Source organism: Chaetodon trifascialis, chromosome 16 (assembly GCF_039877785.1).
Source record: "Chaetodon trifascialis isolate fChaTrf1 chromosome 16, fChaTrf1.hap1, whole genome shotgun sequence".
Classification (NCBI taxonomy): domain Eukaryota; kingdom Metazoa; phylum Chordata; class Actinopteri; order Chaetodontiformes; family Chaetodontidae; genus Chaetodon; species Chaetodon trifascialis.
The window spans coordinates 9,619,012-9,645,295 of NC_092071.1; the positions used below are offsets into that span (position 1 = coordinate 9,619,012).

Sequence of the window (26,284 nt, forward strand, 5' to 3'; positions counted from 1 at the left end):
ACTTTATTGTTTAGCGTCATTCACTGTCATATGATTTTAAACATTCGGGGTTATACAGTCACTCATAGTTGGTCTGTTTCCTAAAGTATTCACAGCAAGTCAAGTGTGTTCGGATTCAGAAGGTCAAAACAAAGTTATGGTTCAAAGTTTCAACTTCTTTAATATCCTGTATAGCTTTTTTTTATTGTTAAAGATAATAATTGGCAAATCAAAAACTGTGAATAGATATTTAGTAAGATGATGCACAATAAATTTTCTTTTTGCCATATTTTCTGTGGTCTCTTTGCAGAACGCAGCATTTTGTCGCACTATTGTATGTTTTTATGTATTTTGCATAATATTCTGTGTATTAATCTGGAACTTCATGCAGCATGGATTTCAGTGATGCCTCTACAAAGCTACAGATGGACCTAAATCAGCGCCGATGGTATGTTTAAAACATATGTTGAATATTTAAGGACTCATTGGAGAATCATTTGTTTTAACCTGAAGAGCACGTTTTCTGGCAGAATTGGAGGTGAAGAAGGAACACTTGCGTCATCTTAAATTTAAAATTTTATTATTTTTTCATACAAACTGTGTGGTACCATGGTTCATTGTCACCATGGCTCCACTCACCAGTTGCTTGGCAACCAACTCCTCCTTGGAACCGATGCAACTACTCATGTCCTCATAATTGCAGGCTCTTTTACAATATTTAGCAAAACAAAAAACAATAGAATTGTATGATAAGATAATCGACTGAGGCTGGGATACAGTGGTGCTTCACAGTTAATTTGGGCTCTATGCTGCATGAATTACATATCTCTGCGGCTTGTATAAAAGTCCACTACGCGTCGAGGCTGCCGTTTCAGCTTTAAAGCTCTTCACGACAGTTTCTGGGATTTGCATGTCTGCACGTGTATGTATGCAAATGTATGTCTCGTGTGTTTTATCTTTGTTCTCGCTGGCCGAGCGTGCGATTCCTCCAGCCAGGTGCCGGGTTCATCCCCTGTGGGAAGGCAGAGCTCCTGTACCTGAGGGGCTTCTCTAGGCTCGAGGGAGAGCCAAGAATTCACAAAAAGGCCTGCAAGATAATTAAACATCTGTCAGCAATTTGGAGGTGTGAGAAACAGACATTTTCTCATATGTGGTTTGAGAATGTATTCCTGGGAGCTCGGGGTTGAACTCAAATTGAGCTGTCAGATGGTGAAGGAAACCTTTAAGAAATATCAATCACGTCCTTTTATTTGTGTTCAAACTGGCATAATTACAAAGGCTTCCATGTAATTATTAAACGTCAGTGCCGTCTCATTAATGTATGCAGTGACCTTCACTGTGATTCTGGCAGCAGAGGGACTGTGATGTCTGACTAAATCTGTGATCATCATTTCATACAAAGGAGGCTGAATCTCAACAAGACGAATTACAACTTTTAATTGCCGCCTTAAATGTCTTACAACAGTTGAGGATTAAGGAATTCATTGAGAGTTTGTGTCAAGACCAGTGACGAAATGAGCAATATCTCTCTGAAAATGTCTTAAAAACTCATCAAGGAGAATATAACTAGAACCAAAGCCTGGGCTTTTTATTTCCCTGTTACAAATTTGCTTGAACTTGCAGTTTATCTTGCATTGTTTATTTGTTGGTTTTTAAGTGTACTAAAATGATGACAGTGTTGACAGACTGATAGATAGAAATGTGGCTGCTTTGGTATGACTGCTGCATGTCCTCACCCAGCTTTGGTCTTTTGCAGGATCAGTCTCTCTGGCTGCAGTCAGAGGAAGAGGAAGTGCTGTCTGTGGAGCTGGACTTGACTGAGTGGACCATGGGTACTGATGCTCTCGGATGATTTGATCATGGCTCGGCCACGACTCCAGCTGATGAGGAGTTGCTCCACTCTGGAAGAAGACAACACCAAACACAGGTAAGAGAAATCAAGTCCACTGATGGACGGCCACAGTTGATACATGGAAGCCTTTGTTCATAGCTGATGATCTCAAGCCTCTGCGTAGTACCACAGGACAGATCACACATGCAGTTATTAAAGAGGATATCTTGAAGATCAGTTCATACTGTGTGTGGCTGTCATACCAGAATACTCTTCAAGTCAGAACTTCCAAAGCAGAGGTTAATCCTCCACTGTTTCCTGACGTTTTCCTTCATCAGACAGTGGAAGAGGAAGATGAAAAGTCCTGGAATATGAGCAGAAATGAGATATGGCCATGAGTTGTGGAGGACGAGATTAGTTCCTGGTTTGTGGCTCATTCGTCCCTCAGCAGATATATTTCATTTGCACTCGAGCAAGGCATTGCTCTCCTTGAAGTAAAAAGCGCGGGCCCTTTGTTGCGTCACTCTCAGATAAAAAAGAAAGTAGCCTAATATAACAAAGGCCAGTCGAGGTAAAGGCAGTCGTGAAATAGTTGCATCATTCAGCCTCCGTTTGATTTCCTTCTTTTTATCTGTTTTGTTTTGTTGGTTTCTTTTGAACTGTGAAGGTGAAGTGGGATGTTGAGGAAAGCTGTGTGTGTGGTTTGCAAAGCTTCGCTTGATAAATAATCACACTGCAACACGCGGGATGGATCTCATGCAAGACGGAAAAAAGCAAGAGAAGGTGAAGACCAGAATAAGAAAACAGTGAGACGTGCTCATGCAACGTCAGATTCACTGAACCTTTGTGCAGTTACACTGAACTGTTTGATGAATGCCATCACGAGGAGGTGCATGCTCGTGAGATTTCATCATTAGCATAAATCAACCCCGCTAAATTGCAATACAAGGCCACCTGTTAGGATCCATTCATAGGCAAGAATCATTGACAAAATTATTGAAGAAGAGCAAGGAGAAGTGCTTCACACCATGCAGGTTTAGTTCTACAACATCTTTAAACTCCAAATTCATTCAAATTAAGGCATTTAAATTCTTTAATCGGGCAAGTGTTTGTGTTTGTGGAGGAAGGAAGACAGTTTTATTTTTCATTGCTCATACAGATCTGGACAGTTTTGTTCATATCTAAAGTTTGGGACAAACCTGATCACCGGTTGACACCTACAAGGACTGGACAAACCACGTTAAAGGCTGTTTCCACCGATCATCTTTGACCATCAGGAGGGAGCATAAACTAAGCAAATACTCTTAGGCAGCACACTAAATGACTAACGGCTGGAGCGCTGGCAGTAGACAGCCCCGCAAGTCCATTGAGAACGCCGTGGTCAGCAGCCAGCAGCTTGCACTGCTTTTGGTTCGTCCGGTTGTGGTCAGCCTTGGATCTAACGTCGGAGAGGCTTTTATTCTCTGACCACACATCAATCAGTTTTTCCTCCATTTCAGTTGGCTGGCGCACTCTCACACCACAAACCTTTTTGCTCGCCATTCTTCTCCCTCTTTTGTTTATTTACCGGTATATCACTCCTGCACGCCACTTAAGAACAGATCTGCTCCCACAAGTGTTCAGACGTGTGCTACCCAGCGTAATGGTCCAACCTTGCAGGCTGTTGAGTGTGGAGTAAAGGTACAGCAGAACTATTCTGGCTGGTCCCCAGGTGAAGAAGCCAACAGTCCAGGTTAGTCCGAGTAACAAGGTGAGACTGGCAACTCCCTTCAGGTCGTGCATAAGTCCACTGCGGATCCCAGCCGGGCTGTTGACTCGCATGTGGCGAATCTGGATCAGCACCACGACAAACACCTAAAAGGAAATGCAAAAGAAGGCTTGTAGTTTGTTAGAATACAGAAAAAAGAATCAAGAGAAGAATAAAAGTGCCCTCAAATGGGAGATTTGATAGAGGCATGTGTTAAACTGCGTCATGCCAGGTTGTGTAGGCCACAAAGCCTGATTTGTCTGTTTGAATATGATCAGATTTTAAGATGTAGTGTATACATACTCTTGTGGCTTTCATGTATTGTGAAAAATAAGTGCTGTCTATTGTTAGTTTCTTTAGATATTCCCTCTGAAACTGTAAAAAGTGAGGAGAATACTGAAATACATGAACTTGTCCAGGACTTTGGTCAGTGTTCGTATGAAATGTTTACCACAGTGTTGAAGAGGAAGACCAGCGTGGCGTAAGCAACCACAGACACGTAAAACGTCACATCGTCCTGGAGCCAACAGCTGTGGGAATGAGTGGTAAAAAAGAAAAGGGAGGGGAGGGGGTGAGTCAGAGGCTTGGTGAAAAATTCTATCTCCTCCTTATTCAGAGTCTATAAATATACCAATTTAATTTGCTAATCCTTTTTTGGCATATTGAAAACAAGTGATTGAAACCGCTTTTTTAAATCTGCATCAAGATGTGAAAAAACGAATGATTGAAGCCCAAACTCACAAGCTGTCAGAGTTGTCCATTGACTCTAAGCTCAGCTGAGCATCTGTGTAGAGGTGACCGCCATAGGCCTCCCTGTTCACGATGAGCACCAGGGTGCAGATCACCAGAGGAACCCCTAGAGGGACAGTTTAATCTGTGTGACAGCCTCAGAAAAAAGTGTGTGACTGTGACTCTGTTTTGGCCTGACAGTTGCTCAGTCGAAGACACGACTCACCCCATCCAAGAGCGCAAAACTTGAGGATGTAAGAGGGCACGTAGGCGTTGAAGACTTTCACTAATGCCAAATACATGTTAACGGCCTCCAACCCCATCCAGGTGAATGACGCCAGCAGGAAGTAGTGCAGCGTGAATGCTACGGCCACACAGAGGCCATACAGACCCCAGGAGGACAGCCAGGAGTTGACCAGAAACACCAGGTTCAAGCCCAGCAGCGCCAGGGAGAGGTTAATGAGGATCTGAGAGGGGTAGTCCCGACGAAGCTTTCTGAGTGAGGGCGGAAAACGAAAGGTAAGACACAAATATACACAACTCTGTATATTCACAGAACCACCGTCAGTGATGACGTCGAACCACCAAACAGATACCAAAGCTATTACAAAAGGAGTCCAAGAAGAACAAAAGTGGAAAACATGTCTGAAACAGCAGCTCAGGTTGGAGTCTCACTGGAAAGCCGTGTAAGTGAGAACAGTGATTCCCAAGAACAGTGAGGAGACTCCACAACCAACATAGGTGATAATGGTCAGGATCTTCTCATTAGTCAGGTCCACCTGAGTCCTGGAGACATCCTACACACACACACACACACACACACACACACACACACACACACACACACACACACACACACACACACACACACACACACGCACACATAGATTTGTAAGAGTGTATCTCTGTAGTAATTACAGTAGCTGCTCCTTTCTCTGCTACTGAGTATAAACTAGCATGATTACTCGCTCCCTGTTGCACTAGTGTGTGTGAATTGGTGGCAAAGTTGGGCAAAGCATCTTAGGTGTTAATTTCAACAACAATAGGACTGATAGCCCTGATATTTTTTGCAGTTTTTGAATGCAAAATGGTCAAAATGATGCATGGCAGTTAGATAAGATTATTTATTACATATACTGTGTGCAATCATTTTAAAGTTAATAGGTTATTCTTGATTTGAAACTAATGTTTGCATCTATAAGCACGATAACAGGAAGTACATCCCACAGTTGCCAGTTGTCAACTTCTCTTGATGCTAGTTCATTTTTATATATTGTGCTTTGAGCGCCCTCTGCTGGTAAAACCTGAGTTGAAGCAACATTATAACTACTGGCACTACTGCTGCTACCGCTGCCACTACTGTTACCAAAGCTTTTAAAGGTGCTGCTCTCCCTCTGAGGCCAAAGCGAGCTTTCGAGTAAACAGTAATAAACAATACACACCAGAAGAACTCCGAAGTGCGTGAGATGATCACACAGACACGTCGTGTAGTTGAGGCTGCTGTTGTGTTTTGTACAGCCGTAATCATCCCAGCCTCCATGTCCGTCTAGATGACACAAAGATTAAGCATCACACAGTTCACCCTGCATATACATGCATATGTACTAGATTAGAGATCATTGTAATGAGGACCTACTGTTTTTATTGAAGTTCCAGTAAACACACTGTGCATCCTTGAAAAGCTTTGACAGAGACAAAAATGTTTGTTAAAGACTTTACTAACTCATTTATTAAATTGGAAGCCGTGTAAGCAGAGAGTTGAACCTACCTCATTGGGTATAAGATGATGGAGCGTGACTTGGACATCTTCATCCAGGTCTTTGATTGGAGAGCTTGCGTTGGTCACACTGGCTGACACCACAAAGGTGTTGAGGGTCTGCCCCTTCTCTTGGCTCTGGAAATGAAAACAGTCTTAAATAGATTCTGATAGACTGGCATGTTTTTCCTGATACTTTAAGTGAAAGGAATCATGCAAAGTAGTACTCTGAAGAGCATCGGGATGCCATAGAACTGGAACATAACCCTCGGCGGGCTCTGGTTCCAGTCGTTCTCTGGGAAGCTGTGCTGCAGGACGGTCGGCAGCGAGATGAAAGCCACTGTGCTGTTGAAGGGATGCCTGTTGATGAAAATCTGCAACATAGAGAAATGTGTATATTCTCTTTTAAGCTCACACTCAGCCTGCTTTAATTGACAGAACCACTCAGAGTGGTTTTCAGATTCAGTGCAGACTGTATGGCGTGAATATGAATGTTAAATAGTGAGGATGATGGAGTTTAAGCAGTGATGCTCGGTGCATGGCAGATCTGAGAGAAGGCACATTAATAAAACATTATCACATTTTGCCTATACATCACTGCATTTGAATAGCACATTTGGTAGAAGATATCTCATGTGACTTTCAAATTGCTAAACATCTACAGCACTGAAACCTGTTAAATCCCACTGATTGGCCGGATGATACAGTATGATTGGGCAATATGGCCTTAGCATAATATCACAATTTTACACGGTATTTCTGTTGATAACGTTACTTCTGATGATAAACTTCGATCAGCCAACCACAGATAGACAGATTGAGGACATTTGTTGGTTGTTTGCTAACCTCAGGCCTTGTGCCTGTGCAGGCAGATGACACTCCGAACGTCAAACTGCCAAACTGTCCGGGAACTACATCCACCACTGAGATAGCAACGGCTGGAGTAACCAGGGTGGAGGAGCCGTTGTAACCCACCAGCTTTTCTCCCACTGCCTCTGTGATATTCAGGATACTGGAAAGGAAGACAGACACAGAGGGTAGTCAGACATCAGGAGGAGGAGATTTCCTTCATTTGGACGTTTGATTCAGTTGTCCGTCCTTACGTGTTGGTAAAAGGCAACAGGTTGCTGTCAGATTTCAGTATGTCCGAGATGATATTGATTAGAATTTGGCCCAGGTTTGGTGTGATCATGCTGCAGTTGACGACGTCCTCCAGCTTGTCGAAGACTATCACCAGCTCCTGGTACTTGATTGTGGAGTGGTTGCTCAGTAAACCCTCAATCATCTCCACCACGTCCAGCGCATTCTCTGGACGTAAGTCATACAACCTGTGAAGATCTGTATCTGACTTTTAAAGATACTTCATGGAAGAAGACCTTTTTACTGGTCGGTTGTTTCGGGGATTTAAATGTGCAAAACAGGAATCAACAGTGTCATGGCAGCAAGATTCAGCTCATTGACAAGTAAAAATCATGCATGCATTTACACCGCCACATCGGATTTGAATAATGATGAATAAATAAGAAATAATTAGAGAGTGAACGATACAGCTGTTTGTAAGTTGACAGACCATCAGTGACATTGACATGCTCCAGATCAGAGATGGTTTCCACCGCGAGAGAACAGTCCTCCAGGTCCGGGACCAGCCAGTGTGTCCTGAGGCACAGTTTGCTGGTGGTGAAAAGACGGGAAGAGAACGCAATGTTTGCTAAAGGTTTTATTTTTGTAGCACTGATTTTACAAGCTAGGTATGTTTGATTCTTGATCTAAAAGTTTGTCATCCAGTTTTTGTCCTCTGTCCTTTCCCATGTCTTACTTTGGCAGAAAATGCCTCTAACAGAGCTTGGACAGCTGGGACGCTGTTGATGCTGGGAAACACCCATCTATTAACTCCAGCCATTAGTGACAGCGACCGTCTGACTAATGACTTTACAGCACAGCCTCCTGCAGCTCATGAGCAGCCATCAATAAATACTGTCACACTGAATCAACACACGGAAAGAGTCCTGAACACAGTAAGACGGGCATGTGAATATATACCAATTGATGTAATCAATACCCAAATAAGCCTGCATTTATTCATGGGACTGCGTGATGAATCATCTGCAGGTCATGAGTTCAGTGCGAAGTGGCAGCAGTGAGCAGCACCTCTCAAAGATGTTGGTATAAGCTTGATATTTTTAGAAAAAGCCATCTTCAAGCTGAAATTTACTTAACGTGTGATCAGCTACTTTAAGTTTGAACCTCCAGTTTCTCCTTTTAAAAAGCTTTAATTGGATCCCTCCCTGCCCATTGATCATCAAATCAATACTATGTCAGAACGTATTAAATTCACAATATTGTTTTCAGCGCTGGGAGTTTTGTTTGTTTATTCTAACACCCTGGACTGGTGTTTTTGTGGTCGTGGTTGATGACACGTTTTGAAGTGTCTGAGCGCTCACCAGTGTCGGGTGGCATAGCGCGTTGGGTTTTTTGGGCACAGCCGAGTCGCATTTCTTCCGCCTGACGTGGCGGGCCACTCAAACAGGCCTTTCCTCGTCTGGTGGGTTTCTGCATTGCAATTAAATATCACTGGAACAGAGTGACAGTGACACAGAGGGAGACAAAGAAGAAGAGACTTTTTTAACTTTTAAAACCTCTTAATTATTAATTAATTAGTAGTTCAGTTTTAACAGTGCGTCGTCTTTGACTGAAACTGAACGTCGCTCACATATGCGGTTTATGTGTACGTCCTCGGCTGCTATGGAGATGGAGCCGCTGGTATAAGGCGCCAGGAGCAGGGATCTTATCTGCTCCTCCATTTCCTGTGTGTCTGACAGCGGCGACATGACATGAACCTGGAACACACATCTCTCTCTGCAGACCAGAAATGAGTTCATTAGAAGTTAACCAATAATACGTTCCAGGCAGTAAAAGTTTTCCAAAACGAATGTGTTTGATGAATTGATTAAAAAGTTCAATTGAGTCATAACATCCTGCACAGAGTAGGATGAAGTAAACACATCAGCCTGTTGCAATGGCTATGCATACCTTGAAACTCTGTGTGCAAACACCTGGAAAACAATAAAAAATATTAGCACGGCTTTAAAACTGGAGGGGAAAATCTGTGACGTGAGCTTTTTCTGTTTTCTTACTGGTTCAGAGGTAGAGAGGTTTGCCTCCAGGTTAGGTCTGGAAGTGAGATCAGTCACTTAATCAAACTGCAGGTTGACGTCAGATTTCGTAATGTTTGTGGAAACAGACAGTGATGGTGGGCAGCTCCATCACATACTGTACCTTTGAGCTTTGGAGAGCAGCTGGAGATCAAGCACCATCATCATGTTATCAGGTAGACTGGAGTTGAGCTGTGGAGAGTCAAGGGGCCACATTTAAGACCCATAAAGCCACATCTGTGGTATGTTCCTAAAATTTAAAGAGCTATGCTTTCCTGTCAGACATACCCAGGTGCAAAGAACTTGTTCTGCGTCACCATCTCCCATTCTGGAAAAGTTCACCATCACCTCAAAGTACAGATCTGCAGAGGAGATCACAAAGAAAATCCCTGAATCGTCCACACACGGAGAGCGTTTCTACTGTAAATGATCAGACTGACCAGACATATTAGCAGGGCTTGTAGTGAAGGTGGCGGCTGTGGTGGCGCTGGTGGAGGGGCTTGAGGTGGTGTCAGCGATGATAATGGATGTTGTGGTTTTAAATGTGGCGGCTGTGACTGGAGAGGCATCCGTCACCACAGGAGGAGGACTCATGGTGGCAGCAGAGAAACTTTCTAGAAACACAGAAGAGATGATTGTGAACTAGAATTTCTGCAACGTTTACACAAACACACACAGTAAGAACTATTTCTCACCAACAGCTGTGGTGTGGATGCTCTCTGCATCAGCCAGCAGCTGTAGCTGACTGATGGGGTCTTGGAAAGGGGTCCTAAGGTCCATGTATATCACATTTTGCGCAACAGCCACGTCCAAGCCCGGGATAATGATTATGTTAACCAGGCAGTTGAACCTGCAGGGGAGACAGTGTCCCTTATGTCCTGATTTCCCACGCATTTTGACTGGTGATCCCTTAAACTGAAGCCTGTTTGTTACGGCCATAATGGGAACGTGAGGTGTTATCATTTCATTTTAAGAAGTATTCAGTATTTCATAAGAAAGAAAGTTGTGAAGTACTGATGAAATTCAGCCTTTGAGTTCATATCAGAAGATATTTTCCACATTTATGATTAGGTGTTGGCATATAGACACATTGTATAATGAAAGGAAAATCATTTGAGCTATAAATTGATCCTTCACCCCATAATTGGCCATCTCATAGCCACGATGAGATTCAGAAACCCGAAACAGGAACCACGTTACCTCTTATAGGCAGGAGTCCACTGCACCTGAAGAATAAAGGACATTTTAAAATAACACTAAAAAGTGACTCTATGTCCACCAGAGAGCGCTGACAATTTCTTTACAGCATTTTCTTGTTACTCTGCAGCACGCACATGACTACAGCTACTGCATATCTGCAATAAGCTGATATCTGCTTTTACTGTGTTTTCTTACCAGCCTGTCCTCATGCAATGTTTTCTCAAGGCTGTCCTCTGGACTGGATCTGCGTAAGAGATCAGACCAACTCAGTATGCTCATGTCTCATTGGCTCCCTCTCTCTTAATTGATGTGGCACAACGTTAATTACTTTAATTACAAAATACACAGAGTCATGTCAGTGTTGTAAAATCGGGTCTTCTCATACCTGGATACTTCAAACACAGACAGTGTGTGCAAATAGACGCTGCTTGGCAGGACTAGTTTGAGCTACAGGAACAACAAACATCGGTTACTTCAAGCCACTGAGATTTACTGCAGGCGAACAAAGACAAAATATCACCTGTACAATATAAAGGAGTCATTTGTGTACATAAAATGTTTAAATGTTTGTCTAGATATACTATACTTCAAATAAATTTTATACACGAAACCTCACTTTAAGATCAGTTATTACTGTTTAATTGACAATATCTGGGTTTTGTTTCTTTTACCCAGTGATGTGCGATGTCTCTGGCTGTGTGGAGCTCGGTGTTGTTCCCGTCGTAGCGGATGATGGCAAACATCAGTCTCACTTCATAAATGGACCATTCTGCCAATCAGCCAAAGAGAGCAGAGGACACCATTAAGGCAAGAGTAGGTAAGAAGCATTTTGAGCCAACACGCTCGTTCAGCAGCAAACCCAGTTTGCGATGGCTATTTGCTCGTGTTTGTTGATATATTTGTTAAAAGAACTCGTCCTCTCATCACAGCTCCTCTTCCCAGCACTCTCTCATGGGGTCCAGCAGTGGTCAGGAAGTGCACGTTCATGTGTTGTGGAGGAGCAGATTTATACTTTCAAGATGTAGTTTATTCTTGCTGGTTCCTCCAATGTTACTGACTGTACAATAAAACACAGTAACCATTGAAACAAGTTTATTTTCTGAAGTAAATCCTAAATGCATTTTAACTTTTTGGATAAAAATCAAGAAGTTTATGTCTACTGAAGTCAGGCTTAATGTTGGTTTTAAGGTGAAGATGACAGCAGGTTCCAGCTTTGCAGAGAAAAAAAAATCATCCTATGACAGCTGTACAATAAATGCTTCTTATCTTAATGTTATTGATCGAATGACTTCTATATTTACTTAACTGACAGAAAAGACAGGGGGTCAATATTTAATCTGAGGGCTGTGGACATACAGTAAACCGAAGGCGGCTGACCACCCAGCCAGGAGAAAGCTGTAAAAGGCTTGATGAAAACGACAAACCGTTTACTGCATTGAAGTGAATCACTGGCTGTTGTATAACCACTGTGGGAGAGTGTGGGAGAAAATATTCAACCTGTCGATACTCGCAGAGCTCGCAGCCTCTGCGGTAAATATTGTGAGATAAAGCAGTTTACATTCATAGAAACACACATTCCGGTTTCTGTGAATTTTCCATCAGCTCACCGCAGTACAGGCTGGAATCAGGGAGCGGACCACAGGTCTGAGTGTCCCAGTCGTCTCTCCCCCACGTCACCAGGTCCCCCTCTGTACATCTCAGTGATGTCACTTCCTCTTTGCTGCGTTCTCGCCCCCATATACGAAACTGTGACACTTTGCCCAGCAGGTCCGTGAATGGGATCATCTGGACACTCCCGTTGACCAGGCGGTGTGCTGCACCCAGAGTAAGCGTCCCACTGGGGGCCAGTTTGCAGCACAAGGGAGAAATGGAGGGAGCTGAACTGTGAGCTAGAAGAGAAGACAACATGGCGGCAGGGATAATTTTGTTTGCTGAAGCCACCATTTAGCGCCCTCCAGAGATCACAAACTGTTAACACAGTTGTCTGTTGTTTAACCCACCTGCCATGATGTCCACTGGTTCACCATTGATGTATAGGGCAGGTCTGTCTTTAGTGTGTGTCCAGGTCAGACACAGCGAGTACCAGTGTGACACATGAAGGTTCATCTGATCTGTAGTCCACTCCATCCCAAACAGCCAGACCACTAGACGACCCCGCTTTCCCCCCAAGCCCAGCTCAGTGTGCTGGACCTCAGGGTGACGGTACATGAAGGCGGTCCATGGTAAGGAAGCCTGGACCTAGATGGGGTAGTTGATGAAATGTGATGCACTGAGCTGTGCAGCCCCTTTAAAGTTGTAGCAGGCTAATTTGTGCAGTGCCAAAAATGGAATTTTTCATCAATACCTTTAGCTTCAGGTTAAAGCAGACAGTGAGCCCCTGGAGGGCGGGGATGGAGACCTGAGGCTTGAGTCTCCAGTGGTTGCACTTGTAGGTGAAGTCGGCCACTTTTCCCCATGGACTGACCCAAGGGTCTGACAGACACAGTCAGCATACAGCCAGTCATTAACATACAGCACATGGATGATATAGTCGATAGTTGATATCACTGTTGATATTTACATTAGAGAAAAGCTTGCAATTCAAAGGCAGTAATGTCAGCATGCAGGGAAAGCTTAATTTATACAACTTTAATTAAAAAAGGGCTGCAACTAATGATTATTTTTAGAAACTTTAAATAAACTTGTTTGCTTACTTTTTGCTTATAAAATATCAGAAAATAGTGTGAAGTACCCAGCACAGTGACATCTCCATGTTTTGTCTGATCATATAAGCTGTATGTACCATACGAAAGGTATAAAATTTACATCTCAACAAGAAAAACTAAAAAGACAACATTTGCTTGATAAGTGACAATTGGGTAAATCTTCAAAATTGGCTATTAAATGATTTCAGCACTAAATCAAAGAACTTCTTTTATTTCTATGTTTTTGTTTTTGTTTTTTTTTTTTGTTTTCTAATTTTGAGTTAGTCGCTGTTTATCATGTTGCAGGATAAAAGCCATCTGTTGGCTGTAAATTAAATGGGTTTACTTTTTCCAGCTTTTTCCGCGTAGCCACAAGTACTGTATACTGTGTTTGTTGTAGATATTCTTGACTTATTTATAATCACAGCGGCTTTCTCTCAGAGCCGTGCGTTCGGCCGCGCAGGCTGTAAACTAAAAGATAATGAACACTTAGTTTAGAATGAGATACAGGTTTCTATCGCTGAAAGCAAGACGCCAGAGTCAGTCATCTTGTCTCATTACATGGATTATTATATAAATCATTGTGACACCACCCATATTTAAGCAATTTGACTGAATATTTGATTAATCTATCAACCATATCTATTCAAAACACTCTTACCTCGCTGTGTGTGGGCAGAGATGCTCAGCAGAGACAGACTGATCAACACTTTTTGAAGAAAAATCATCTCAAACCTGAAAAAAAAACCCCTCCTTTTCTGAGTTGTCCAGTTAGAAGAGTCTTTGTGCATGAAGTGAATAAAACAACTTCTACAATAAACTTAATGAACAAACACAATATTCTCATCCCATTCAATTCACCTAAATATTTGCTACTGCTGACACTGTACAAGCATTGAAAGAATTGACCAAGTACTCACCTGCATGAATAAAATAATCCTAAAACGAAGTTAAATCCTGATCCAGATCCTGATTCAAACAAGCTCGGATCAAACGTTGAACCGCAAACCTGTCGCTGCAAAGCTGGTATGACTATGTGTGTGAAGCAGAGATCAGCGTATTGTTGCTGTGATTGGTCTACTTGTGTATTATGTATGTGTGCAGGTGAGAGACTGGTGATACAGAGAGAGCGGGAGGCGGAGAGAAAGTGCGTGTGTACATTTTCAATGTCATCTTACCAGTCAGTCCATTGAAATAGTAACTCACACACAAAGACATGCACTGCTTAGTGCAACCACACACGAAGCTAAATGACTCCGTAAACCTCACATAAAAACACTTAACTGACTTTGTTGGTGGGACCTGTATGTGTTTATCTCTGTAAAGTAACATTAAGAAATACCATCTTCAGTCTTTCCAAAGCTTGTGTCTTTATAAATCCCTATTTGTCTGCATGTAACATGGTCATAATGACAAATCGCTGTCCTTAAAATCAACATTGAATCAATAAAAAACAAATCTGCAGTGCTAATTTTGTAGAAAGTTTATTTTAGCAACACATCAAGGCGTACACTTTGTATATATTCAAATTTATATTTCAGTTTCCTCAGTCATGGAGGAAAAATGGTTAAAAAAAGTGCATAGAAGTTTATTTATATAAAACATACAATAAGAAAAGTAATCCCTTAGCAGTTAGCAATTACAAATATTTGGTTATTTAAAAAAGTTGTTGTTCATGAGAGAATATCACCTTTAAGAAACGTAAAGATGAGACATTAATAAGATGAGACAAACGAGCTCATTTTTGTGCTAAAAGATACAATTAAAACAGTCCTAATTCATGTACATACATGGTGACTCCAGTCGTCTGCTAATGCCTCAGCATACGCTGTGTTGAACGACTGACGACTCTCACAACCATCAGCTCATGAAAAGTCAGTGTCTTTAGTATGAAAACATGACCTTTTCAAAATGAAAACATTTGACCTGTACGATCAAATACAGCGTCATTACCTCAGCAGTGTTGTAGTTCCATATTTGATGTGATACAATCGCGTCCCTCTTGACCATCGCTCAGCACAGCGCAAGTTTTAGTGTTAGCATGCAGCATCAGAGCAAACAATCAACAGTGGACACAAATTACATTTTGGTCCCGATGTTTCCATCCCTTCTTGGACCATCTGCCAAAAACTCAACAAATATCAAACAGGATATTGAAATGGAGAGAAACACAGAAAAACAATGATCGTATAAGCCGCCGTGAGACAGTGATCGGGCTCTCCGCCTCTACTTGTTGCCACAGTCGGTGCAGAGGATGTCTCTCCCCTTGGCTACGAAACGCTTGTTGGACAGACTGAGGGAGCATTTCTTGCAGTTGAAGCAGTATTCATGCCAGGAGCTGCCTTCATAGTTCACCACGTTCACTCCTTTACCGAAACCTGAGAGGAGACGAGAGTTCAGGCTCAGTTTAAGACCTGGATTTGCCATTTTCCAACCTTTGAATTAATCCTTTAACAGAAGGAAAAGCATGGACACACTCTGGCTGGCTATTTCCAGCCAGGCATGACTTCCATTTATGCACATTTAGGTTGAGTAACTGTCTAGTTTTTGTTAGCAGCCTAGATACACGTGTAAATATTTTTCTCATCTGTGTTTTCTAGCAAAGTAATCTTCAGTTTGGATTTCAGGTGACCTGTGATTGGGTTTTGGCAGCCGCTGCATTTCTTTGCCACAGAGTTCTTGTAGCAGTCGACACAGAAGACCTGGTCCTGGTGGTTGGTGAAACTGGACCCTGCCAGAGGCTTTGAGCAGGAGCTGCACACAAAACAGTGGCCGTGCCAAGGCTGGTCCTGGTAGTTCACCCCCCCAGAGGTAATAGGCTGGAGACATGGAGAGAAGAGTATTAGTTGGAATAGTGTTCATACCGAAAACTTCTCTGTAATACTAATATGGTTTTACCAAAGTGGATCATAAAAGACAAGCGAGTTCATAGAGTTGATACCACTCTCTTGAATTTTAACCTCACTTTACTGTTATACTTAAAATTACAACCCTGTAAAGTGCATGTACTGCCTGGGGAGGTTTATGAAATCCCAAGAAAGGTGTCTTTGGCCCCTGTTTGAAGAGAAAAACAAACCTTTTTGCAGCTGACGCAGTGTTTGGCAAACTTCTTGTCATAGCAGGGGCTGCAGTAAATGTCACTTCCTTTGGAGAGGAAACTCTGCGACCCTATTGGCCGTTTGCAGCTGCAGCAGGTGAAACACTCATCGTGCCACGAGTTGCCTTTGTACTCTACGCTCTCTGTGCCTGCAGAAGGTGACAGTGAGGGGACAGTTAGCCGTCAGCACGAACGCTCAGCTCGGCTGTAAAGCTCAATAGGAGAAGTTGTTAAAGCAGTTAAAGCATGAAATCGCTTGATTTCAAAATAAAACATTTTGTTTTTACAAGGTTTATAAAAGGTTTCCTATTATAGCATTCTAATAATAAAAGTTCAATTCTTAAGGAATTGTTTTGTACTCCATCTGTTGTAAATGCCTTTGCTAACTGTTTACAGAGAAATTAAAAATTTTTAAAGGTAATTTTATTGCTAAAGTAAGTCAACTCACAGGCCAGCTTCTCAAAACCCCTTCAGTATGGTGCATCTCTGCTAACGCCACAAAATCAGGGTTTGAAGTTGGTCGTCTTACCAGCCAGTATGGGTTTATAGCAGCCGTGGCAGCGAGGAGCATCCTCTCTGGAGCAGCACTTCCCGCACATGATGCGGTCGTCCTTGGTGCTGAAGGGCTCTTTGGCCAAAGGTTTGTAACACTTCGCACAGCGGAAACACTCCTCATGCCAGTACCGACCCTTATGGCTGAGCTCCTGATGGAGGAGGGAAGAGGGGAGAGTTTGATGAGGGGCATGGAGGGAAAACACAGCACCAACACAGACCTGATGAGAAATACAGGAAAGATCCGATAACACGCACCTTTGACTCCACAGGGATGGGTCGATGGCACTCGGCGCAGGAGTTGGCGCAGAACTTGGTGTGGCAGCGGACGCACACCGGCTTGCCTTCGTTGCGGACGAACCTCTTTCCCCCGAGGTCCTCCCGACAGTAGAAACAATGCGAGCTGTCTGCCATCGTGACTCACAACCACAACTAAAAAAACAAAAAGACAGGAAAGGTAAAAGTTATTTTTTTATTTATCACATACTCAGCCTGACTGCGTTGTGTAGTGAAATGTGTTGTTACTCCCTCTAATACATTGCTTGACATAAATAACAAATGTATCAAAAATCCAATATATCAAACAAAAGATGAAGGATGAGTGGTGCAGATTAGGTCCAACATGGTGCAGAATATTAAATATGGTGCAAAGCCTCACATTGGAGAAGGTGGACTGAGCAAATGTTTGGCCTTTAACTTGATACCGATAATTGACAGTTACATCTGCATTTCAACATAAAAATCACTGGTACCACCACAGGGGGGCGCTGTTGATCACTGGATGAAGTGAGACCAGATGAGGGCAGAAACCAGAAGCTGAACAGTTTGGTTTGTCATCTTCAAGTGTTCTAATTGAAGAAATCTACCTGAAACCACCACATAGAGGCACCGTTGATACACTTAGTGGGACTGAAGAGAAAGAAGAAGGTTTTGGTCCTCCTGACTTTTATCTTATCTTCACCTGACAAAACAACTCCTATAACTTATAACTCAGACGGAGCTGATCCAAGAGCAAGAACATGACCAACAACAGTTTGAATCCTGTAATATGATGACGGAATTGAAAATCTTCATTAAGGGCTGCAACTAACGATTGTTTTCATTCTTGACTAATCCGTCGATCATCTTTCTCGATTCATCAATTTGATATTTAGTCCGTAAAATGACAGAAAATGGTTTAAAAAAAGAGTTTTATTATTATTATTATCATTATTATTATTGTGTTGTGGTAGGATCTGAATACTTCTTGTTACTGTCCTCCTTCACACTGGACGGTGTGGCTACTTTTTATAACTCTGCCTGAAGCATCCTTATGTAACTGATTTCTCACACAACAGTCCAAAAGTCACTCTACTAAAATACAACACACATAAACTTCCTAAACATAGACCCAAAATCACCACGTTGATCGCCCATAACTCCGATCACAGAGCCGTGATTACAGGGTCAGCATCTCAGAGGGCAAAATCACGGCTACACAGGCAGGCAGACATGAGGAGGGAGAGATGGCTGAAGTCTGCTCACTCGGTTATTTCCCACATCAAGTTCACGCTGGCCGACCGCGAGGAATTCTCCTGAACTGCGGCGAGAGAGCCGTGTGTGTGCGTGAGGTGAACACATGAAGGAATGCCTGGTATGACTAATGTGGGGAGATCTGGAGCGTTGACAACTCTGTGACAGAAGCTCCACACGCTCACATGCACACGGGCCACTCCCTCGCAGACCACCAAAGCCACAAAGTGCAGCGTTCGCCTCCCGGTTGGAGCAGCATGTCAGCACAGATTCAAGAGGAAGTTCTGGTTTTGGCGCGGGGCCAACATTACTACGAGTTTTGGCAGCGTGCACAAGCGTTCAAATCCTCCCTTTAAACTCTCAGTTAAAATCACAGATGGGTCAGGGATTCCTTTTTGTAGGAAGGGGCAGGTTGATATCCACTTTAATGCTTCTGGGAGGAAAATGTGCTGAAATCATGGTCGTTTTTATCAGCCACAGGTGGACGGAGGTAGTTGTAGGCGGTCTTTCGCATCCTGTCGTGATCTTTATGTCGAGCACGTGCTCTATACAATCCCACCACTGAAACTTCTTTTATTTCAGTCTAGAAATCATTATGTGAACGTTTTAGGGTTAAAATAGATGTGTTTTTTCGAGGTTAAGGTCTGAGTGAAGCTCTGGGAGGATTGTGGACCACTGAAATTAAAAGTCGTGACCTTCATTTTTGTCTCACTGGTCTCTCCTTTTTTGGGTCTAACAGCTATTATACAACATTCTGAATGTCATGCCAATATTCAAAGTAATAAGGCCTGTTTTTTTTTTCCTTTTCAGTTCTCCAGTTTCACTCAATAAGAAATGTGTCAGTTTGGAAATAAACACAGACTAAGCCGGGCCACGCAGCTCTGTGCAGCTGCTAAATGCTAACATCACCATGCTAACATGCTAGCACTAAACGGGAATAATGTTTACCATCTTATTTTAGCATGCTAACATCTGCTAATTAGCTAACTAATAAGCGCTACTGGAAAAGTCAGGAGTCACCAAAGGGGGCATTCATCCTCTGGGGACCATGAATGTCAGTCTGGGCTCCTTCCTTCGAGGAGCTACGCTGCTAGCATGGCTAAAAATACTGTTTACAGCTCAAACATTCTGCAGTCGATGTGTTATTGAATTGTGACTCGGCGGCTCTTTAACTTTTCTTGTGTGTGCTGTTAACTGCTCTGAACTGTGTCCTCTGGCAGCAGAAAACTGAACAAATTTGAAAAAAGAAGCATTTGTCTAAAAATACTACGACTATTTTTCCAGTCAGAATGGTACAAGCTGAAAATAATTATAGTATTATGAGTTGTGTTTCTGGAAAAGCCTCCACAACAGCATTTAGAGCACCATGTGACAGGTCAACTCTCCAACCCAATCAAATAATTCAGTCAAAGATGCAAAGAAAACCACATTTTAATATAGAATTCACACGTTTTTATGTGGTCGGGGAGGAAACGGATTTATCCCAGCAGCAACATACAGTAAGTAAAAGATTTAAACAGTTCACTTTGGGCTTAAGAGATTTTTTATTTTGTAAGCTGGAGTCTGATGAAGAAACAGTATGTGGCTGAGGTTAAAGGTGCCACAATGAAGTCGATGAAATAACCTCTTTTATTGTCTTGTCTCCTCAACAGACAATAAAGCTTCAAACTGACTGCGACATCATGTGGAGAGGACATTCATCTTCCTTTCAGTGACCTGCTAATTCATTACTTATTACTGGAAAAACCAGCAGCTGGTTGGGGTTACTCATCCATCTCCGCTGGAAGACATCACGTCAAGCCTGCCAAAGTGAGGCCTGGTATTTACCTGTTATCTATTCTACTTCCTGCACCTCCTTAAACTCATAACAATTCATAATTTTTATGCTTTCTGTCGCTCTTGTCTTGCTTTTCCTCCTAACACTGTATGTGTAGTCCATGGCTACATGGAGTCCTGTAGGTTTTTACAGCAGGCAATAATAACGCTTGGCTGCCAGCATCATGAAAATGTTATCTGATGGGAGGCAAACAATGGCTGACAGGAAGCGGGCCAGTATCCACACAGGTTGGGAGGAAACAAATCGGGTCACGCTGACGTCAGGCGGCCCCGAGGATGGTGTTCCTGCTTGTTTTTCTGCAATAAATATCCTCGCTGTGTCACGGCACGACGGCGCACGTACATCACTTCGTCGAAGCCAAGCTGCCAATACAAAGCTCTTTGTTTGATCGCCATGGAAACAGTTAAACGTGAAATTAAGCTGTGACACACAGTCGAAGCTGGAAGCCGGGTTGGAAGGCAGCGCCAAGGATAACTCTGCGTGCGTACTTGTTACAACATATTGCGGGGACGTAAATCTGTTCAGAACGTCACATCATATAGGACTCTGAGACCTGGGTCACACAGGGTCACGGCGTTGGGGTCTGGCCATGTAGCAGCTCTGGTTAAAACATAAGACTGGCATTGCTCGACATTTTCCTTATTGTCAACAAATCACCTCAAGTAGGAGTAAATTGTGCTTTTGTTGGCGACTGATGTCAGTAAAATAAAGGATGTATGTGGGAGGAACGCGTCACAGCGCAACGTTACGGCTCATTGATGTGTTTTTAATAGTTTTTCACCAGAAATGGAGCTCCGTGGCTCACAGGCAGTACTTGACAATGACGTTTCATCCTTCAGGGGTGGGTTAAGTTTGTGGGGAGTGAGAGTTAAGTCAATGCAGTTTCCCCTTAAGTGACAAAAACAAGCATGTGCATGCACAGAGTCATGCAGTCTGCAGCCACTCGGCCTCAAAGCTCTTCAATTCTTCACGTCTTTCTCCTTTTTCTAGCGTTTTTGCCCTCCCTGTGTGTTCTTTTGCGCCTCTGTGAAAGTTTTCAGCCACCTGACTGCAACAATCGCAGCTCAGTTCAGCCTCTCAGAAGTCCAGACCTGCCGCCGCTCGGCAGCTGGAGGTCTGCGGTGTAAAAAAAAACAAAAACGGGAGAGGTGACATCACGTAATGTCTGCGACAGGAAACGCGTTTTGAACACACAAGGGGACGAGAAGGAGACAGAGACGGCAAAATAAAATAGAGAGGGAGAAAAGAGCCAGGACGAACATGACGAGACAAACTAAAATAGTGTGTATTTTTCGGAGTGTCTGCTTGTACCCACCATCTGTGTGTGTGTGTGTGTGTGTGTGTGTGTGTGTGTGTGTGTGTGTGTGTGTGTGTGTGTGTGTGTGTGTGTGTGTGTGTGTGTGTGTGTGTGTGTGTGTGTGTGTGTGAGTATTGGCATGAGCTTATCACTGAAGAATGTGGTGGAAAACTGAGAAACAGGAAGTCTCCATCAGAATGGTGAAGTTGGCACAGTCCGTCCATCCACACACACACACACACACACACACACACACACACACACACACACACACACACACACACACACACACACACACACTCACACTCTTCTCCACTGGCTATAACTGACTGCGTTTACACTAACATCTCATTAAAACTACACATTCATGTCGCGTGAACCCTGAACTTGGCCGAGCTTGAGGTGCTTCAGCGTGTGCTGCAGGTGTTGACCCCTGCGTCCCTGCAGACTTTGAAAACTCTTTAATCATTGGCTTGGTATGGCAGCCACTCAAAAAATGTCTCTTAATGAGGTTTCCTGGTGGTTTAAAAATAGATCAGGAATGAACAGAATGATCATCTTCTGTCAGTTGAGCTGTGTTGATGCTTCAAAATCTGTTCTTCTGTACTGACATTTCCTCCTCCCGTTAGTGTAACTTAGACTTTATATTGGGAATTATTGAGTATCTGTATCAGTTTTCACTTTGATTCAACCAAGTGTAAAACTCGGTGATAATAATGGGTCACTCATTGTCTAAATCTTTTCCGATTAGTTTGTTTTATTCTCACAAAGATAACCACAGTTCCAGCTGTAACGTTCATTTCAGGTCAGGGCGGAAACACCAGTAATATGCTTAAACTTCTTTCAACACAACACGGGCTTAAATTCCAGGAATGGCGTGTATTTGACAGTCTACGCACGAGTGCCGCTGCCTCCCAACCGAGCGGCACGTCTGTTACTGCGGGTGAATATTCTGTGTCATCATAACATCAGAGCCACACAGGCAGGCTTTGCTTTGACTCAGATCACCTAAATGAAAAATACTGCTGCACAAATATTCTCTTCATCCAGCTTGATTTCAGGCTCCAAATCGCTTGCAGTCATAAAATAATGAAAACCTAACACAACAAGCTGTACTCACAACATTTACCAACCAGTTCGCAATCATTGGCCTATTTAGCAGACACAGAACAACATTAACGTCCATTTGGAGACATCAGTCTGACCACCTGATGATTATTTACTGTTCTTTCAGCTCTGTTTTGGCCTCCACCAGCTCCTGATTATCCATGCTGTAATTTTACTGTATTTTAGTGTAATTGTTAGTGGTAAATTTGTGATATTGGGCTATATAAATAAAAAAAACTTGGCTTTAGCTGCTAAACTTTCCACTATGTATCAGAGCCTTTACCCACACAGTCATCTGATCCACTGTTAATACAAAAGCACTGATAAGAGCAGCTTTAAAGGTCACTAATCTCCCAAACGCCCAACTGCAGCAACGCCACGCTGCGATGATTCCAGTCTTACTGTCTCAGAAACAAAATACACATCAGTATCTGAAACTGAGCAGCGAGTTCAGATAAACATTTACGCTCCAGATCAGCCAACAAAGAAAGATAACTGTTTTATTTGGCCCCGGCGAGCCGCATTCCAGTCAGCGGAGCAAAGCCGACACGACAGGCCGAGGTCGTGTAGAGGGAGGTCGAAGAAACGCGGCGTGTCCCGCGACAACAGGGCCGACGTGATGGTTTTACCAGAAGCCGCCGGTCAGCTGTACCTCAACCCACCTCGCTTTGTCCTGTTTCTCTCTACACATTCCTCCTGTTTCTGCGCTCATCTCCTGTTCTTTCCTCCCTCAGCCCTCCGCTTGGTAACTGAGACCTCTTTCAGACCCGAGCAGCTGACAAAACTAGAAACCTTCAGCAGAAAGCAGCAGTGTATGACCAATTTCCATTTCCATGAATATCTATGACATTTTCTCTGTGTGTGTGTGTGTGTGTGTGGGAGTGAACGCGCCCCTCATTGGCACCACAACAGTCCTGTCGGAGCTCCACTGAGGGTCCACTAGCAGTAAAATTTAATGTTAAAACGCTCCTCTGGGACATTTAAGCCCTCAGCGCTGCCTTGAGGGGTTGCTTGCTTCCAAACTCTTCCAATCTCCCTTCAAATAAATCTCCAACCAACAAAATCCATGCAAATCTCAGTTTCTAACAACTTTTCCAGATTCTTACACTAACAATGGCCACGCCAAACCCTTACTTGAACTGAACCATTTCTAAATGAATGCAAAACACAATATTTTCTGCGTGAAAATAATGTATGTAAATCACCCGTTGGGGCGCCAAACATTTAATGACTTACCATCAATTTCACTGGTAAGCCGCGAGGCTGAATGAAACCACAGATCGGCGCCAAATTTAAGGGAAAACCAATATAAGCAAATGTCTTTTTAAGATGCTGGACCGCCAGGAGTCTCCAGAACAACTTCAATATCCCTTTGCATATATTTTACAGATCTCTTCGACTCTGAAACACCATGCTCACAAAATGTATTCACTCATTTTGATGGTGGCAGTGTATCCATGAGTGCTCTCTCCAAAATCTAATTTTTTTTCACCCACTGTTACTATTTATAAGTTTAAAGAAACAGTTTGACTCTTTAGGAAACATGTTTATTTGCAATCTTGCTGAGAGTTAGACGAGACGATCGACACCACTCTCGTGTGTGTGCATTAAATGTGAAGCTGCTGCTGCTGGAGACGGTTAGCTTAGCTTAGCATAAAGACTGGAACCAGCTCACCTGGCTCTGTCCAAAGATGATTTACCTGTCAGCACCTCTACAGCTCGCCAATGAAAAGGTAAAAGCTTGTTTAATTGATGCAAAAGTCCAAAGTGTAAGAATGTGGTGTGTGTGTGGTTTTACCAGTCACTGCTCCAGGAAGTCACCGCTCCCAGCCATGAAATAGCCCAGACCCATCCACCCCCCTGTAAACCCACAAATTGTCAATTTCACACTTTGGTTTTTGTACAGATTTAACAAATGAGATGTAATGTGTTAACTGGTGAGTTTATGAGGTGCTACTAAGAGGATTTTTTTGTTCTTTTTGGACAGAGTCAGTGACGATGATGAGCTAATCTCCTGACTGTAGCTTTAATATTTCTCAGACAGATGTGAGATAAGTGTCGATCCTCTCAAGTAACTCAAATAATAAGCGTACAACCACTGATTGATTTCTGTGCACAAAACACATCACAACACGCTTTAACGGCTGCAAGTCCAAGATAACACACTGCTAAGTTTGTCACTCCAAACCTACTTCAGCTGCCAAAATCTCCTTTTAAAAAAAAAAACTCCACGAAAGAGCACAGAGTTCATCGCTGGCCATCGCCGAAACGAGAAACACGGTGCGTGTATCCCATTTACATCGTTTCTTCTTAAAATCACAACAGGCAAAACACAACAGGGAGTTACCATGACATGAAGTCAGACAAATTGCATAAAGTTTTATGAGCCTGTGATGTATTTTATGGGAATGAGCTCATGGTAATTTCTTTAGCATGCAGGCACCCGGCTTTGAATCTTAACCTAAGAACTCCCTACGGCCTTCTGCTCTTTGTGTGTGTGTGTGTGTGTGTGTGTGTGTGTGTGTGTGTGTGTGTGTCCTTCTGTCCTTCTTGCCTTCTGTCTCTGCTGCAACACCTGTGAAGTCATTCTTAAGTCCAACACAATGTTCCTTTCTGCCGTCTGATAAACTGCCTTTAATCTTCTGAATAATCTTCCATATCTTTAAGGCCCCGCTCACACAATCTGGCACATGTGGTCTGTTACACCCTAAACTTGTGTGTGTGTGTGTGTGTGTGTGTGTGTGTGTGTGTGTGTGTGTGTGTGTGTGTGTGTGTGTGTGTGTGTGTGTGTGTGTGTGTGTGTGTGTGTGTGTGTGTGTGTGGAGGGGAGAAAGAGGTCAGTCGCACATATTGAATTCTGAATTTACTCCACAGCCGCTGGCAGAATAACAATAGCTGGTAGAGCCAACACTGAAGCCATATGCATCACTCACATGCACACGTGCACACACACACACACACACACACACACACAGGACAATGAAAAATAGCAGTACAGGAATTTTAATTGACCTCTGTGATGCATTTTTTTTTGCCTCAGTGGTTCCATCAGTGAGTGAAAAAAAGGGAAACTTCCTAACTGGAAACAGATTTCAGGAGCAGTCCAGGCTTCCACAAGTCAGCATGTAACTGTAGCTCTCTCTCACACACACACACACACACACACACACACACACACACACACACACACACACACACACACACACACACACTCATACATACATATACAGGAGACAGACAGACAGCCAACGCCCCAGACAACTTGAAGACTTGTTTCCTCTCCGGATATCAAAATGCTGCTTTGCAAGTGAAATGTGTATGAAAGCATCAGATGTGTGACAGGAGGACAGTTACGTGCTGCTGAACATTTTTTTTTTTTTAGGTGGCCAAACTGCAGAGGTGATCAGCCACGAGCTTACTTTTCATTTCAACTAATAACTTTATAACAGGAACATATGAACAGTGGACCAATAAAAGCAGCTTCAGCAGGCGTCACATAACCTGTTTGCCCAAGTGCCAAAGTAGAAAACAGCCCTGCAGATATCTGGTCCTGTGTCTAAAAACTAGCTGCAGAGGAAACGGTCAGAAACGGCGGTGCTCACCAGCCAGCTTACCGGGTTCAGGGTGATGTCTGTGGCGGCGGTGAGCGGCGCCCTCTGAGCCGTGAGGAAGCAGCGGAACTCCGCTTTAACGAGACCTTCGCACGTTTTAAGTACTGCCATCTGCGGCTGCGTCAAGCTCGACACCACACCACCAGGCGCAGACTGGAAATAGGCGGGCTCGCCTTCAAAATAAGAGTCACCG

The 26,284-nt window shown here is 43.2% G+C and overlaps 2 protein-coding genes across 4 annotated transcripts; both read right to left on the reverse strand.

Moving 5' to 3' along the window:
- Positions 1 to 541: 541 nt before the first annotated feature.
- On the reverse strand, positions 542 to 14,137 carry LOC139345066 (adhesion G-protein coupled receptor G2-like). 2 transcript variants are annotated; one of them, XR_011603185.1, is made up of 28 exons: positions 13,999 to 14,137; positions 13,740 to 13,813; positions 12,739 to 12,866; positions 12,395 to 12,632; positions 12,002 to 12,283; positions 11,066 to 11,163; positions 10,780 to 10,841; positions 10,590 to 10,638; positions 10,395 to 10,420; positions 9,890 to 10,044; positions 9,635 to 9,808; positions 9,483 to 9,556; positions 9,319 to 9,386; positions 9,177 to 9,213; positions 9,073 to 9,095; positions 8,753 to 8,898; positions 8,484 to 8,613; positions 7,146 to 7,713; positions 6,889 to 7,054; positions 6,270 to 6,416; positions 6,055 to 6,180; positions 5,923 to 5,968; positions 5,729 to 5,832; positions 4,962 to 5,083; positions 4,513 to 4,781; positions 4,299 to 4,413; positions 4,009 to 4,087; positions 3,463 to 3,664 (listed from the first exon to the last, which is right to left on the reverse strand). XR_011603185.1 is itself a non-coding variant. In XM_070983525.1 (15 exons), the coding sequence occupies exons 1-15, from the start codon at positions 8,533 to 8,535 to the stop codon at positions 1,055 to 1,057; spliced, it is 1,911 nt and encodes a 636-aa protein (XP_070839626.1). In that variant the 5' UTR covers positions 8,536 to 8,572; the 3' UTR covers positions 542 to 1,054. The 2 variants fall into 2 exon arrangements, 1 of the variants encoding a protein (XP_070839626.1); XM_070983525.1 differs by lacking the exons at positions 8,753 to 8,898; positions 9,073 to 9,095; positions 9,177 to 9,213; ... (11 more) ...; positions 13,740 to 13,813; positions 13,999 to 14,137 and adding exons at positions 542 to 1,066; positions 1,716 to 1,880; positions 2,074 to 2,174 and having other exon boundaries at positions 7,146 to 7,350; positions 8,484 to 8,572.
- Positions 14,138 to 15,085: 948 nt separating this feature from the next.
- LOC139345067 (four and a half LIM domains protein 1-like) lies at positions 15,086 to 26,224 on the reverse strand. 2 transcript variants are annotated; one of them, XM_070983527.1, is made up of 6 exons: positions 26,083 to 26,224; positions 16,986 to 17,159; positions 16,705 to 16,879; positions 16,155 to 16,324; positions 15,711 to 15,897; positions 15,086 to 15,456 (listed from the first exon to the last, which is right to left on the reverse strand). In XM_070983527.1, the coding sequence occupies exons 2-6, from the start codon at positions 17,139 to 17,141 to the stop codon at positions 15,305 to 15,307; spliced, it is 840 nt and encodes a 279-aa protein (XP_070839628.1). In that variant the 5' UTR covers positions 17,142 to 17,159; positions 26,083 to 26,224; the 3' UTR covers positions 15,086 to 15,304. The 2 variants fall into 2 exon arrangements, with proteins under 2 accessions (XP_070839628.1, XP_070839627.1); XM_070983526.1 differs by having other exon boundaries at positions 26,095 to 26,221.
- Positions 26,225 to 26,284: the final 60 nt, after the last annotated feature.

Coding starts and splice junctions, on each gene's coding strand:
- LOC139345066 (XM_070983525.1), bottom strand. CDS start 8,535: ATGCGACTCGGCTGTGCCCAAAAAACCCAACGCGCTATGCCACCCGAC. Junction 7,351..8,483: donor CGCTATGCCACCCGACACTG/GTGAGCGCTCAG, acceptor ACTTACGTCCAG/AGAATGCGCTGGACGTGGTG. Junction 6,181..6,269: donor GCATCCCGATGCTCTTCAGA/GTACTACTTTGC, acceptor TTTCATTTCCAG/AGCCAAGAGAAGGGGCAGAC.
- LOC139345067 (XM_070983527.1), bottom strand. CDS start 17,141: ATGGCAGACAGCTCGCATTGTTTCTACTGTCGGGAGGACCTCGGGGGA. Junction 16,880..16,985: donor CCATCCCTGTGGAGTCAAAG/GTGCGTGTTATC, acceptor CTCCTCCATCAG/GAGCTCAGCCATAAGGGTCG. Junction 15,457..15,710: donor CTGCCAAAACCCAATCACAG/GTCACCTGAAAT, acceptor GTCTCCTCTCAG/GTTTCGGTAAAGGAGTGAAC.